This window comes from Cinclus cinclus, chromosome 18, assembly GCF_963662255.1.
Source record: "Cinclus cinclus chromosome 18, bCinCin1.1, whole genome shotgun sequence".
NCBI classification, from domain to species: Eukaryota; Metazoa; Chordata; class Aves; order Passeriformes; family Cinclidae; genus Cinclus; species Cinclus cinclus.
The window spans coordinates 6,186,317-6,201,220 of NC_085063.1; the positions used below are offsets into that span (position 1 = coordinate 6,186,317).

Sequence of the window (14,904 nt, forward strand, 5' to 3'; positions counted from 1 at the left end):
TCATTGGGAGGACCTTTTGCTAAGTCCTGTTTTACAAGGATTTATAGATCTTAAGGCTTTATAGCTGACTCCCATGCTTTAATTTTAGAGATGATGCAACTTTTGTTGTAGTAAATCCAAAGTGTGGTATTTTTTTTTCCAAGAGCACAGATTGAACAGTTTCTCGTCTTCACTTCTGTGCGGTAAAATGGTTGTTAAAAATCCCCAGGTATTGACTTGCCAACCGTTGGAACTTTAGATATTTCTTGCAACTAGACTAATGGAGATGTGATCTGCATGCAGAATCCTTCAGAGGGATCACTGGCACCCCACATTTCATCAGGAATGCAGTCAGGACCAAAAAATGCTCAATAGGAATGTTAGATGTTGAGTCCACAGCCTTGATGCTGCAGCAGCCTCTTTTCCCTTGTGTTTCAGTCTTCCCTTGCAGCAATTCCACTTTGTGCTGCAGTCATGCAGAGAAGCTGGAATGTGACCCCTCCGTTCGCTGGCAGCTCAGTCTTTCTTCAAAAAGACTGGCTTTTGAGCCTGCTTTGGAAATGCAGGAGTGCATTCCTGCAGGGAGGGAACAATTAGCAGAACCCTGACACGTTTCCCTGCAATGAAGGAGAGTTCAATGTTTGGCATCTCTTCCCAGTCTATTTGTAGTGTATCCAGAGGAAGGGTTCTTCCTGCCTAGAAATAGCTAAAGGCTGGAAGGGGTGTTCCAAGGTGGAGTCTGTCTGTGCATTGAAAAGGAGTACAGGGACTGTATTTCCCATATGTCTGAGTGCTGGAATATGAAATTTAATAAAATCCCTGCCTCTTTGACATCAAACAGCAGTGTCTCCCCAGGAGCACACCCAGCACGGGGGTGGCTCAGCAGAGGGTTTCCTGCAGCAGCCTTTTCCCCTTCCTGCCCTGCAGCCCAGACCCGCCTCACATCAGATTGCTGTTGCTTTTTTTTAATGTTTAGAATCCAGAGGAAACTTTTTTTTTCAAAATGTTTGTGGTGGAAGTCAGGCAATTGTGCTCCTCTGTTTCCTTTGTCCATTCAAGTTGTTGTATTACGTAACATTTTAATACAAACTTCTCTGTAGTAAAAACATAATCCTTTAGGGTAGTTACTATGTTCTCTTTGTGACTTTGATTCCTGTTCACCATTTTCTTTAAAAATAAAAACTTTCTTTGTAGGTAAAGTCATGAAGCTGAGTACCAAAGCAGAAGAAGTTGCCACATTCTTTGCAAAAATGCTTGATCATGAGTACACTACAAAGGAGATCTTCAGGAAAAACTTCTTCAAGGACTGGAGAAAGGTATGCACATAGTCCTGGGCTGCAGTGACTATGGACATGGCCAGTGTCTCCTCAGCACTGACCAGTGAAAAGGAACTGCTGTTCCACGCACACTAAAGTTGGCAACTATAAGCTTCCTCAGACTGTAGCTGTGAAGTCTCCCATTTATCCTGTCATTTCACCAGGAAAAACACTACTACAAATGCCTTTCTAAACCAACAAAGCCAGGTTTTTCTGTTGCAGCACGATGGGATGTAGCTGACTTGCCTGTTACATGCCTTATGTAAGAGCCAGATTTACTAGAAGGAAGCCCCTTCCAAAGAACTAAAATGGAGATGTTCACCTCAGTCATCAGCCATAACAGCAAACCTTTAGATGAGTTTGATGCAGTTTGCCTGGGTATGTTTCTGGGGTTTTCTCCCACCCCTCAGCAGTCCCACTCAGGGTGTGGGGGTTCTTTGGAAAGTGCTGCAGCATTGCCCAGTGCTTGAGGAGATCAGAACCCTGCAAGGCCAGTGCTCCATAGGATCTGCTGCTTGTCCTTTCCTCTTTGACCTCAGCTGGAGTGAGCCTGTGCAAGAATTTGGGGATTTCTGGGGAGGGTTATTGTGAAAACCTGCCTGTTGTTCTTGTTTAGGCTGCTTGGAGCAGGGTAAGCTCTGCTATGCAGGAAAACTTTGTCTGTGTGTAAACTTAAAGCTCTGCTTTCTGTCTGCAAGGAAATGACCTCTGAAGAGAAGAGCACTATCACCAACCTCAGCAAGTGTGACTTCACCCACATGAGCCAGTATTTCAAAGCTCAGTCAGAAGCTAGGAAACAGATGTCCAAGGAGGAAAAACAGGTACCAGTGGGAATTGTAGGAGACCTGGTGATTGTAAACATCTTTGTGCACTCATTCTCCTTGCTTGTGCATACGTCAGTGTTTTTCACCAGCTTTCAGATTATTGCTTTCATGTGAACTGTAAAAGTCTGCACTGTGCAGCTCAGGTAGGGCAGAGCTCTGTTTACAGCTGAATCTTCATCCTGACTTGAAATGATATTGATAGGGCTGATCCTGCTTAGGGAAACAAAGTTAAGTAAGTAACAGCTTAAGTAAAGTTAAGTAACTGCTTAAATTAATAAAGAGAATCAGAGGTGCTGCCTCTGGGTTCATTGTTCCATGGGAAATAATGAGCAGTGGATACTCAGTTAAGGATGGCATAGATCAGGATGGTGGAAAGGATGCAGCAATGCCATGAGTGAATAAAATGAGATAAGTTATCTTAAATATCAAGTAGTGCTGTTTTTTGAATGAAAAATGAACTTTATTATCCAGTAGCATGGCTACAGTGTCTCATGGGTTAAGAATTAAATTAACTGCAATGGATGTTGGAAGGTGGAAACTTTCCCCAAGTTCTCAGTTGATCTTCTGCAATGCTCTAGTAGTTGTCCTTTGAATGAAGGGCTTGGCAGCTTGGAATTACAGCCTTTGGGATCAGAGGGGTCCCATCAAAATGGACAGCCCTTGTCTTCCTGCTGTTTCCATTTGATTAATGTGGGTGAGCCCTTCAGTTCCTGTCCATGGTAGCTCTTAAAAGGGAAAAGAAGTGGCTTTTTCTGTTTTTTAGCTGGTGCAGCAGTGCTCTCTGTGGGTCAGATGTTTTATTTTGAGCTGCAGTGTTTTTATTTTTCCTTCTATATCATTAGAGTTCAGGCACAGAAGTATGCAATGAAATCTCAGCACATTCTTTCTTAGAAGACTGTGTTCTGCTTGTGAAACCGTTTGCTGACACAGGCTTGACATGCAGCAGCCTGGAGACATTCTTTTGCCTGCTTTCCAATGCTGAGTTCAAACAGAGGAGTCTTTTATACACAGAAATTTTTATACATAAACAACAAGATAGGAAGTCCAGTGGATGTCAAATGTTCAGTATAAAATATAAAGTAGAAGTACCATGCTGGGGGTACCCTTGAAGCTGAGCTATATGGGTGGAGATACATGCCTCTGTTGTGGCAGAACTGTAGCTGCCTTCACCAGCAGTGAGCTCTTTCCCTCAAATACTACTTTTCAGAGTTTTCACACGTTCTTTTCCTTTTTCCAGTTTGTTTGTGCTGTGTGCATTTTATGAATGCTTTTCTGGCCACTCTACTAAGCTTGCCATGGTGGGATTTTGGTTGGGTCTTGAGCGGTAGTGTAGTGCAAATATAAAAATTTTTCAAGTCTTGGCATATAAAGGTGCACGTGGTGTGCCATATCATCTTTGCTTTTGGCTTTTCCCAGAAAATCAAAGAGGAGAACGAGCGGCTATTGAAGGAGTATGGTTACTGTGTGATGGACAACCACAAGGAGAGGATTGCCAACTTTAAGATTGAGCCCCCAGGTCTCTTCCGAGGTCGTGGGAACCATCCCAAAATGGGAATGTTGAAGAGACGCATCATGCCTGAAGACATCATCATTAACTGCAGCAAGTGAGCACTGCATGCTTCCCACCTTGGCTTCGCTTTCTAGAGCTCGTTTTTTAAAACCCGGTATAAGCTGATGCTCATAAGTTGATGTAGAATTAGGGATGCAGCTTGTCTTGTTCTCATATGGATAAGAAACTGAGTCATACAAGCAAAGACTGAGCAAGGCAATCATGGGTTTCATGTAGAACTTTTTCAACATGCTTTCTTCCTCACACCTACAGCCTACATCTGCCTGAACTGCCTTTCCTGCCAGTATTTCCAGAAAATAATTTTCTTCTAGATAAGTTGCCCTACCTTATCTTCCTTGATGTTGAAGGCTAAGGTTTGGTGGGCTTCTCTTCACTCTGTCTAGTCTTCATGTGTCCACACTGTTACGGTGTTCACAAATCAAAACTGCTCCTAGCAGTGTGTCCCACCTACAGTATAATTCTTTAGCAGGTACGTGTTGGTAGCAGTTACATTCCTAATCTTTGTTCATTTTGATTTACTTGATTTCCTGCTTACGGAGATACTGCACTTCTTTTGCTCAGTTCCCTGCACTTTGTTTAATGCTGTTTATTACCTTCTCTGTTTTGGTGCTGGGGGGATTTTCTTTAAATAGCTTTTATCATCTGTTTTCTAATTCTCTGTAGGGATTCCAAAATCCCTGCCCCTCCACCAGGACACAAATGGAAGGAGGTCCGGCATGATAACAAGGTGACCTGGCTGGTGTCATGGACTGAGAACATCCAAGGCTCTATCAAATACATCATGTTGAACCCTAGCTCAAGAATTAAGGTAAAGATCCAATTATAAAAACAAACCCAAGCAATCTTCCTGGTAATGTTTCCAAGAAGCAAATGTAGCTCTTGGTCAGGAAAGAGATAGGAGATAAAGCTACCTGGCTCTTTCATCCTACAGTGGTTGAAGAACATAGAGAAGCTTCTGTGCTTCTGTTCCCCCTTGAAAAGAGAGGATACACTTACTGCTCAGGAGAGCAGGTGAAATCTGGAAAATGTCTCCTGAAAAGCATCATTGTATCATTTCTATCAGGAATCCTTTAACCTGTGTAAAGCTAAAATGAAGCAGTTTAACCAAGAACACTCTTGCTCTGGTAGATATTTCACATACATTTGGCCTGGTATTGCAGTGAAGTTCTAACCATGGGTTGTTAATTAGTTGTTTGTAAAATTAAAAACTCAGCCAGGCTCCTGGCTGAGAAGGCTGGTAAGGAGCTCATGACTGAAGGAAAACAAACTACTGCTATGGGAGCAAATACCCGGTCTGTGGATCAAGTCCATAAAAACAAGAATTTAAGCTCCTTTCATTAAGTCTTTTTCTGAGAGATTTTTTTCCTGGATTGGAAACAGCGAGTTTGTCCTACAAATACAGGAGGAAAAATATCTATTCCTTGTGAATTCTTGGCCTCTTTTTGCTGTGTCTTGAATATATAATAATGATGATGAACTGTTGATGTTGCTTTTGCCTTTTATGGGTATTTAATTACACAGCTGAAAGAACATAAGTGCCATCTGAATAAAGCAGAGGAAACCATTTGTATTTTGAGAAGCAGGGAAGATGTGCCTTCTGTCTCTCTCTCTCTCTCTCTCTCTCTCTCTAGTTGCTTCCATGAAAGTATTTAATATTATGGAAATCTGAATGACCTGCAGCTGTGTGGCAGCACAGTGTGAAGCTGAACTGTGCAGCAGCAGCATCTCAGTGCTTTTGTACAGCGAGACCGTTGGCCACACGTGGGCTTGCAAAGCCCTGAGATGCAGATTGGAGCTTGTCCTCTGCCTGCTCTGTAGTGCTGACTCTGTTCCAACATCCCTGCAGGGTGAGAAGGACTGGCAGAAGTATGAGACAGCTCGGAGGTTGAAGAAGTGTGTAGATAAAATCCGGAATCAGTACCGAGAAGACTGGAAATCCAAAGAGATGAAAGTACGGCAGAGGGCTGTGGCACTCTATTTCATTGATAAGGTGAGGCTCCTCCCTTGGCTGCTCTCACCTTCCCTGCCCTGCTGGGAATACTTGGCAATGCTGTGTGTTTGTCTTGAAGGCCGAATTGAGCCCACTTACTAAGGTATCCTGAGACTTCCTGGTGGGCAGGCTCCTTTTCCTTCCCATTACCTGGAATCCAGAGTAATAAACTATTGTACTAAGCACAGCTATTTCAGGCAACATTGTTTAGGTAGGAGTTCAGGCAAAACTCACAGCCTGGGTCCAGAATCACCAGTTGGATTACTGGGAAATCTGTGTGGGCCTTTTGTCTCCAGCTGTTTCAGTTTCACTGCTGAGAATTTCTGCTGGTTTGTCACCTCTTCAGTAAGAGGTCACAGTTTTGAGGTTTTGTAATTATGCTAATTTTTTCACCATGGCATAAAGAAAACTGCAGTTCTGTTGATGCATTTAAAGCAACATAAAACCAGTTCCCAGAGAGCTGTTCCCTAGTAGCATATGGTATATTGGCTAACTAAATTAACAGGTTTTATTCAAAATGGTTTGATGTAAACCAGGGAACTTTGATGTGAATAATTGTGGTTTCATATGACCACTGAAGATTTTAAATGCTAGAAATTGTTTTAGCCAGCACTTTAAAAATATGTGTTTTTATGCAGCCAAATGTAGCCTTTAGACAGTTTATACAAGCCAATATTTATATAACCTGTATGCTATTTGAAATGTATTTAGTGTGCAGTGAATAGGTAGGATCATAGAACATGAACAATTGAACCATATGAATTGTTTCAAGTAGAGTTCACATGGAAGTCAATTTGATTTTTAAAAACTGCCACACTTTTTGAAATTAATTTCCGCTAGTCAGAACTGTCCCACAGTTACTTAATAGGCAAAAGATGGTAAAACATTCTGGCTTAAATTCTTTAAAAAAGAAGGAGATATTCTCCTCTGGACACTACTGGTTCTAGGCCAGTATCTGAAGGTTTGCAGCATCTCTCTATTCTGGGGACAGTTTGAATTCCTTACGTCTCTTGTCTTGATATAAATGTAGCTTGCCCTGAGAGCTGGTAATGAGAAAGAAGAAGGAGAGACAGCTGACACCGTGGGCTGCTGCTCTCTGAGAGTAGAGCACATCAAGCTGCATCCTGAGCTGGATGGGCAGGAATACGTGGTTGAGTTCGACTTCCTGGGGAAGGACTCCATCCGATACTACAACAAAGTCCCTGTGGAGAAGAGGGTAAGGCACCTCCACAAGCACATACACAGGCTGAATAGCACAGTGATGTGGTCAGCACAGTCTGGATTGCATTAACAGGTTGCTTTATCACTGCTCAGCTACCCTACCAAGCCAGAAAATAAGTCAGTTAATGGGATATCCTTGTGGTGTGACACAGCCAAGCAGATGAGATGTTGAGACATCTTGCAGTTCTTTCCTGTGTTCTCAGGGTGAAGCGTTGGCGTAACATAACTGCAACAGCTGTGTTAGACGAGCTTCCTGGGTCTCATTCTCATCATCAGAGTTGGTTTTGTCACCTATAGATGGTGGAGTTGCAGGCCCATGTGACAAGTAACAGAATAAACAGTTCTGAAATATTGCTGGCACTGGCAGAGCAGCAGTTTGATTGGGGCTTTGATAATGGACACCTCTGTCACAGTGGTTTGGGTCATGTTGGAGCTGAACCCTCACAGAGGTAGGTCTTGACCTTGGCTGCTCCAGAGCTTGTGGAGAAGGTGTCCTGATCCCTCTGGCCTATGAACTTGGGTGTCTGCCAGCCAAGACTTCTTATGCCATGTCAATTATTTTATTTCTGTCATCCACCGGTTTCGAATTTGCTATAATTTTGGCCTCATTTCAGAATCAATCCCTATCCAGCAGCATGAACCTGGAGGACACTATCCAAAATGTTTTTGTGAGTGTAACAGCTTTGCATCTGGCCCACAGCTCTGTGGGCTCTGAGTTAGATACCCTGTGTATAATACTGTGGTAATTGTCATGACAGTAAGCAGAAAATGTTGGCCCTTTGAGGAGCAAAACAACTAAAAAAATCAAAAGTACTGCTGCTCTAGAAATTAATGTGTGCTGGAATTCTTGGTTCCTTCTGTAAAAAAGAAAACATATTTTTCTATTTAAATTTATTGGTATCTCTTGGTATTTTTTCAGTGCTTAAAATGGGAAGTTGATTGTTGTGGAACTAGAAATCTTTGTATATGGGGTGTCAGTAGAAGAGAATGTGTGTTGTTGAGAAGCTGGAGAATTGGAGTACGCAGAGCTGGGATTTGTGGTCTCTGGTATAATCAAAGATGCTTTGATTATTTGCCCTACCCCAGTGAGACATGTTTGGGATGAAATTGTATGAAACAATGCAGCAGTGAGGAGGGTTGGTTTCTTGGAGCTTCAGTCCTTGGGAAATGGCTCTGGGGTCTCTTGGGCTCGAGTAATAATGGGAGAGTAAGGAAAAGGCAGTAGCTTTGGGGCCTCTTTCTCTGTTTAGGCAGCAACACCAGAGCAGTTAAGTCTACTGACTGTAATTTTGATCCAAAGGATGAGATGGCATTGAAGACTCAGGGCTCCTTTTGCTGGGGCGGAACCTGCAGCAGAAGCATTGCATTGAGAGATGGGTCTTTGTCTGCTGGGAAGTAACATCCAGCATCATCACTGTTCCCTGAGAGCAGTTTAATGGCTCTCTGGCAGTCCTGCTTCCATACAATTTAGTACTGCCCAGTGCTGTCCGGTCTGTGTGCCTGACATTCCTGGTTTTCTTTTCCTGCAGGTGTTTAAGAATCTTCAGCTGTTCATGGAGAACAAGCAGCCTGAGGATGACCTCTTTGACCGCCTCAATGTAAGCACATAGTTTATGGTGAGGGTGGTGGGGCACTCTGTACAGGCTTGCTCTGCACCAGGCAGTAACAGCTGCTCTGTTCCAGAAATGGTTTCACTGGAAATTTTCTTCCAGAGCAGCCTCAAACCAGTGAGGGTGTGTCTCAGACTGGTGAATTGTCCGCTGTGCCCACAGGTTCCCAAAGCAATGGGCTCCTGGTGAGCCTGCCTGGCTCTGACCTGGGGAGGTATTTTTCAGAGTTCAGAGGTGATGAATGTGTGAGGTGACAGATTTTCACATGCCATCCCTGTCTGCACACTTAGCTCTGTGGGAGCACTGTGGTGGTCCAGGCATGTTTATTGTTGCTGGAAACCAAAACCTCAAGACCAGAGAAATCCTTTCTGGCCACTTGTCATACTTGTTACCAGTCTAATACTTGTTGGTTCTTTGTTCACTTTTGCTGTGGTTTCAGTAATGTGTGGCTATTCTCTTGTGGTCAGGTCTGAGTACACCAGGCCTCAGCCATGGAATCAGGTTTCACAAACACTGTGGTCATTCCTGGTGATGACTGTCATCTCCTTTCTACTTCTTTAGACCAGTATCTTAAATAAGCACCTTCAAGACCTTATGGAGGGACTGACAGCCAAGGTATTCCGTACTTACAATGCCTCCATCACGCTACAGCAGCAGCTCAAGGAGCTCACTAATCGTAAGTCTTCCCCTGAAGCTGTGAGGGGAACAGATCTTACCCTGCTATACAGACCTGGCTTCTTTGGCTGAGCCACAAGTTGGGTATCTGTTCACCACTTCCTTGTTACAGTTCCCCCAGTGCAAATGTCAAGCAGCTGAGGTCTGACCAAAAATCTGCTGTCAGACAATCTTTTGGGGTAGTTGATAAGCTCAGCACTTGGGCAGAACAGAACTGACCTGTGAGCACACCAGGGTGTGCTTTCCAGGTTCTGCCTATCCTTTAACAAATCTGTTTGCTTTCTGTAAGTTGTAAGGTGCTGTAGATGACAGGCAAGACAGATGCATGTGTAACAGCCCCGTGTTTCTTGGCTGCTCATCCACAACCCCTGTGAGCAGTGCTGCCTTTCACTTTGCAGCTTTACTAAGTGGGTACACTGGACCTGTGAAACCCAGCAGTGTCCTGGGGAGGGTGGTCCTGCTGTCCCCTCTATTGAGTGGAGATGCTGTCAGTGGTGATGAGAAACATCCAGAAGAAGTTAGGGGCTGGGATGGAAGTAGCCAGGCTTGGGACTGTAGTTGGAGTGCAGCGTTAAGACTGGGCATAGGATGGGAAGGTTGGTTCTGCAGTGGCTGTGGAACACTGGCTGGGGCACCAGACCCTGGAGAACTCACTTGTTCACCACTCTTCTGTCCCTCACAGCGGATGACAACATCCCAGCAAAGATCCTCTCCTACAACCGTGCCAACAGAGCGGTGGCCATTCTGTGTAACCACCAGAGAGCTCCACCCAAAACTTTTGAGAAGTCCATGATGAACCTGCAGAGCAAGGTACCTCTCTCTACCCAGCTCTGGGGCAGGAGGGTTCCAAGTGCTGCATCTCAGGAGTCAGCATTTCTTTCACTTGGGGTGAAAGCAGGGCCTGCTTTTCCCTGTCAGGAGTTGGTGGTGTGCATCAGAGATGGACCTGCTCAGAGATGAGCAGTGAACTGGAAGGGGCTTCTCTGAGTTGTCTTTTACCTGTAAAGAACAGACCAGACTTTTTTTCTGCCCTTCATCCTGTAACTGTGTTCTGGTGCCTTTGAAACTTGAGAGCAGCAGTCTCTGGCTCTGATCTGTGTCCCCTAAAGAACCTGGAGTGGGCATCCACCCTGCTGTGTGAATCCCAGGCCTCTGTCAGTGTGTACATGGTACATTATGCCCCTCTGACTTGACCTCTTCCTTTGCAGATTGTTTCTGGTGCAGGCCATGAGGTCCAAAGGGGTTAGGTCTGTTCCTGGTCTGGCTTTAGAATAACCTTCACAATCAGGAGTTCTGGTTTGGCACTGCAGTATCCCCTGCTTCCATAACACCTAACATGGCTGCCTTCACCCTAGATTCTAGAGCTTGGGGATGTTTGAGGGGAATGGTTGAACAGGGGCTGCAAAGTGCTGAATCTCCCTGAATCCCAAGCTTGCTGAAGAACTGCCTGAAGTGTTAACACCTTTCAGCGTTAGGATTTGGGCTGATTCCTGCTGAGGGATCAAGGATCATCCTTCCATGTAGCCATCAGAGAGCTAGTAGTGGTAGGAATGCAGTGAAGCTGCCAGGAGGGGTTTGTTGGCCAGGCCAGACCAAGCCAATTCCTCGGCCTGCATTGGTTGTAGCTGTGTGAGAAGGCACCAGCTTGTCTTTGGAAATGAGTGAGGCCCTGTTTTCTGAGGGGCATATTTCACCACCCAGGGCTGTGCAGTGGCCAGTGGCCTGATTGCTCTGCAGGAGTGGATCTGACTGCTGGTAGATTCTCAACATGCTCACAAACTGGCTTCCTGGGTCGTGCTGCCCATGGGTGACTGACACAGCTGTCAGCAGCTTGTTCTCAGTGCTGCCATCTGGTTTTGCCTCTCCTAGATTGATGCCAAGAAGGAGCAATTAGCTGATGCCAGGAGGGAACTGAAAAGCGCCAAAGCTGATGCCAAGGTCCGGAGGGATGAGAAGTCTAAAAAGTAAGGCTGGTGTTACCAGGCTGTGCAATGCTCCCAGAAGGGGTCCTTCACCCTGTATTCCACTTTCCTGGCCTTTGATTGGGGAAGGCTTACTTTTGCCCTGTCCATTCCATGCACTAAGAAACGGCTGCCTGCGGGGTGGTCTGACCCTGCGGTTCCTGACATGGTCACTCATGCCCAGCCCTGGGAGCTGAGCCCCTGCCAGTGCTCACCTACCTCACTGCTGCCCAGGACCAAGGTGTAGCATTGCTGTCTTTCTGGGGAGCCAAGGCTCACACAATTAATTAATTACGCAGGCACGCAGCTCCCTGAGTTCCTCACTCCCTGTTGGAAGCCCATGACACAGGCCATGTGCTGGGGCTCCGTGTGGGCTCTGCAGAGCAGCTACGGGGGAGCTGAGTTACAGGAGCTCTGGAAGCGGGATCACAGCATGATTACTGAGGAATAGATGGGCTGGTGGGGGAGTGGGTGTAACATCAGAACAGTTCAGGCTGTTGCATCCAACCCTTTAAAACAAAACTGCTGCTTAAGATTCCTGCTCTGCCTCTTGGAAAATGTCAGTTCTTAATTGCATGTGCTGTGTGTTGTTGTCACCATCTGTGCTGACACAGCTGCCCTGTGTGGCTGGTGACATTGCTTACCTTGAGCGGAGTCCCTCTGGGTTCCTGCAATGCTGGCAGGGCATGAGCAATTCAATGCTTTGTTCTTTGCCACCCCAGGGCAGTGGAGAGCAAGAAGAAAGCAGTGCAGAGGATCGAGGAGCAGCTGATGAAGCTGGAGGTTCAGGCTACAGATAGGGAGGAGAACAAGCAGATCGCTTTGGGCACCTCCAAACTCAACTACCTGGATCCCAGGATCTCTGTTGCTTGGTAAGCACCTGCCTGGGGTGTGTTGGGCTAATCCACCTCTGTCTTGTCCCCCCACATAGTAACGAGGGCAGGGTCTCTGGCCTTCCTTTTATCCCTGACTCTAACAGCATCTCCTCTTCTGCAGGTGTAAGAAGTGGGGAATTCCTATAGAGAAGATTTATAACAAAACCCAGCGAGAAAAATTTGCCTGGGCTATCGACATGGCAGAGGAAGACTATGAGTTTTAACCTGTTTTTATTGAGATTAATTTTATGGGAAAAGGGAGTAGCCTGGTTTTTAGGGAGATTGATAAACTGTGAGCCTTACTTGTCCTTGGATGCTGGGGAAGGGGGAGGAAAGGGGCAAGTGAGCATCAGATAAAACAGCCAACATCTTGCAGAAAGCATAACCTGGAAATATCTTAAAGGAGCTGAGCCAGTTGTCCTATGGACAACTTATTTAAAAATGTTTCAGAGATCCAAATTCTAGCTGTCTGGTTTGTGTGGTTTTTCTCTTGAGGCAGGGCAAGTGGATGGGGGATTTGTCAACCTTCCGCCAGGCAAATTCACCATCACACTGAGAGCGTGGGAATCTTTAGCTACTGTATACAAAATCCAATTATATTGGTGCGTTTTTACAGTTAGGGTTTTGCAATAACTTCTATATTTTAATAGAAAATGGACTCCTTAACCCCTGCCCTTCCCCTCCCCCTCCCGCCCCATTTCAGAATTTAACAAATAAACAAAATTTAAGGAACCCAACGCACCTGTTACAGCTGTCACTATAGTTGTGGAAATACCCAAATCTTTTTCAATTTGTCACTTGAAACAGTCATGGCATTGGAACATGAATTACAAATATCCATCACATTTGTTCAGGGCAAATCATGATGGGAAATCGGCCTCCTGACTTGAGTGTTCCTATTTTAAATGTGAATTTTTATTTCTTTTTAATTATTTTAAAATATTTAAACAGTTTTCTTTCTTTATGATCTTAAAGATCGTGTAGGTTTGGGGTGCGGGTGGGGGGAGGGGGCTGTGTGATGGAAAGATGTGTGTGGAATTTGAGGACAAGTGAAATTGGAAACAAATGACATTCCCATCACCCTTTGTTCTGAACATGCTCTGTACACTTCCAAGAATTATCTACTTTTTAGGTTTGTCAGACTGTTTTACCTTCCCCCCCTTTTTTTCTAAGCCCCACTCCCCTCTTTTACTTGAAAGATTTTATTGTGTAAAAAGAAGTTTCACAGGTCAATAAATTTCGAGGGAAATGAGCATTGGTCCAAAAAGGAAAATAATCGAGATTTTAGGGCTTTTATTTTTTTCTTTTGTAATTGTGTAAAAAAATTTTAAAAATTAAAAAGCAGAATTTTAATGTGAAACCTTTTTTTGCTATAATCATTAGTCTTAGATGCATTGTTAGCGTAGTGTGTGTGCAAGACCATTTCCTGCAGCCTTTCCTCAACAAGTATCTTCTATTTTTATCATGAATTCCCTTTTAATCAACTGTAGGTTATTTAAAATAAATTCCTACAACTTAACTGAGTGTTGGTGTCTCTGTGTTCTTTCACCTCCGGCTCTGAACATGATGCCCCCATGATCACTGGGCTGGGGAGGATGGTGGGATACAATTCCTGTTCCCAGCCCCAGCAGGAATTCCCTGAAGGATGTGGCCCATCCCTGCCTTGCTGTGATTGTGCTGCACCCTCTGTGGTGGCCACTGTGGATTTCCATGCAGGCACAGCTCACAGTTTGCTTTGTCCCGGGACAAGCCCTGCCCGGGACAGCAGAGAGCAGGGGGGTGCAGTGACACCAGAGCTGCTCTTTCTGGTTTCTGCTCCCTTTTATTCAGCCCCAGCCCTCTGCACTGAGCAGGATGGAGGGAGAGCAGCTCCTTCCCCTGCATGGCTGGGAAGGAGCAGGAGGCTGGGCAGGGACATGAGTGATGAGGCTGATGGATGCATTCTCCTCCCTGGCCTGGTATCTCTGGGGACTGTGGAGCAGACACAGCCCTAGCTCCTCTGCAAGTACCTCCCTGTCACCCCAGAGCTGGGGTGGGCTGCCAGACCCCCGAGGGGAGCTGTGGGGCCAGGCTCAGCCAGCTGAGGAGCCTCTGGGCAGCCAGCCCCAAGAAGGGCTTCCTGCTGCTCGCTGCAATCTTCCAGGCGCTTTGTTGTGGCTGCACAAACTTGGAGTTTGGCAGGAGCTGCCGTTTGCTCTCTGGGGCCTTTCCAAGGTGCAGCAGTGAAAAATGCCAGCAGAGAGGGAAAGGGGCTCATTGTGCTCCTGACCTGCCCGTGCCTGAACAATGCAGCCTGTAGAATACCATTTCTATTTATACAGCCCTCCTGCAGACCTGGCCCAATTATCCCATATCTTAAAAATTCCAGTATCTTACACCAGTGAACAGGGAATTGTGGAACGCAGTGGGAAGGGATGTTCTCCCACAGCAAGGATCTCCCCCTTCTCCCCACCTTTTCCCTGGGCATGCTGTGGTGCTCTGGCCAGGCTGGGAGATCTGTGCTCTGCTGGAAGTGCAAGGCCAGGCTGACGTCCAAGGCTGGACCGTGTTGTGACCCTCTGTCAGCAAGGAGAAGGATGTTGGTGCAAAACCCATCCTTGAAAATGCACCCAGCTCCCTCCCAGCATAGGGGAGCACAGGCTCTGTCCCGGGCAGGGAGCTGAGGAGAGTTTGATCAGTGGTTTGTCTGTGGCACCGCAGGGTGAGGACCACACACCCCCCGCTTTCCATGGAGAATTCCCAGACCCCACTGATTCACTGTGCAGAGAGACGGCCCCACACAAGCCACATCCTGTCTTGCATCCCTTCACTGCAGTGTCTGTGCTCGCCGGCCCCAGTGCCACCACCCCTGTCCCATAGCAGGGCCTGCTTGGCAGCCAGGGA

At 45.9% G+C, this 14,904-nt stretch overlaps 1 protein-coding gene across 3 annotated transcripts in view; it reads left to right on the plus strand.

Moving 5' to 3' along the window:
* The window catches only part of TOP1 (DNA topoisomerase I), a 66,548-nt gene extending 53,003 nt beyond the window's left edge, over positions 1-13,545 (plus strand). For all 3 annotated transcript variants that reach the window (XM_062505310.1, XM_062505312.1, XM_062505311.1), the window contains 12 exons: positions 1,174-1,295; positions 1,994-2,116; positions 3,536-3,723; positions 4,353-4,497; positions 5,536-5,679; positions 6,710-6,895; positions 8,430-8,498; positions 9,072-9,186; positions 9,868-9,995; positions 11,055-11,149; positions 11,869-12,018; positions 12,143-13,545. In XM_062505310.1, coding sequence (XP_062361294.1) covers positions 1,174-1,295; positions 1,994-2,116; positions 3,536-3,723; positions 4,353-4,497; positions 5,536-5,679; positions 6,710-6,895; positions 8,430-8,498; positions 9,072-9,186; positions 9,868-9,995; positions 11,055-11,149; positions 11,869-12,018; positions 12,143-12,245 — 1,568 coding nt within the window. In that variant the 3' untranslated portion in view covers positions 12,246-13,545. The remainder of the gene's footprint in view (positions 1-1,173; positions 1,296-1,993; positions 2,117-3,535; positions 3,724-4,352; positions 4,498-5,535; positions 5,680-6,709; positions 6,896-8,429; positions 8,499-9,071; positions 9,187-9,867; positions 9,996-11,054; positions 11,150-11,868; positions 12,019-12,142) is intronic.
* Positions 13,546-14,904: the final 1,359 nt, after the last annotated feature.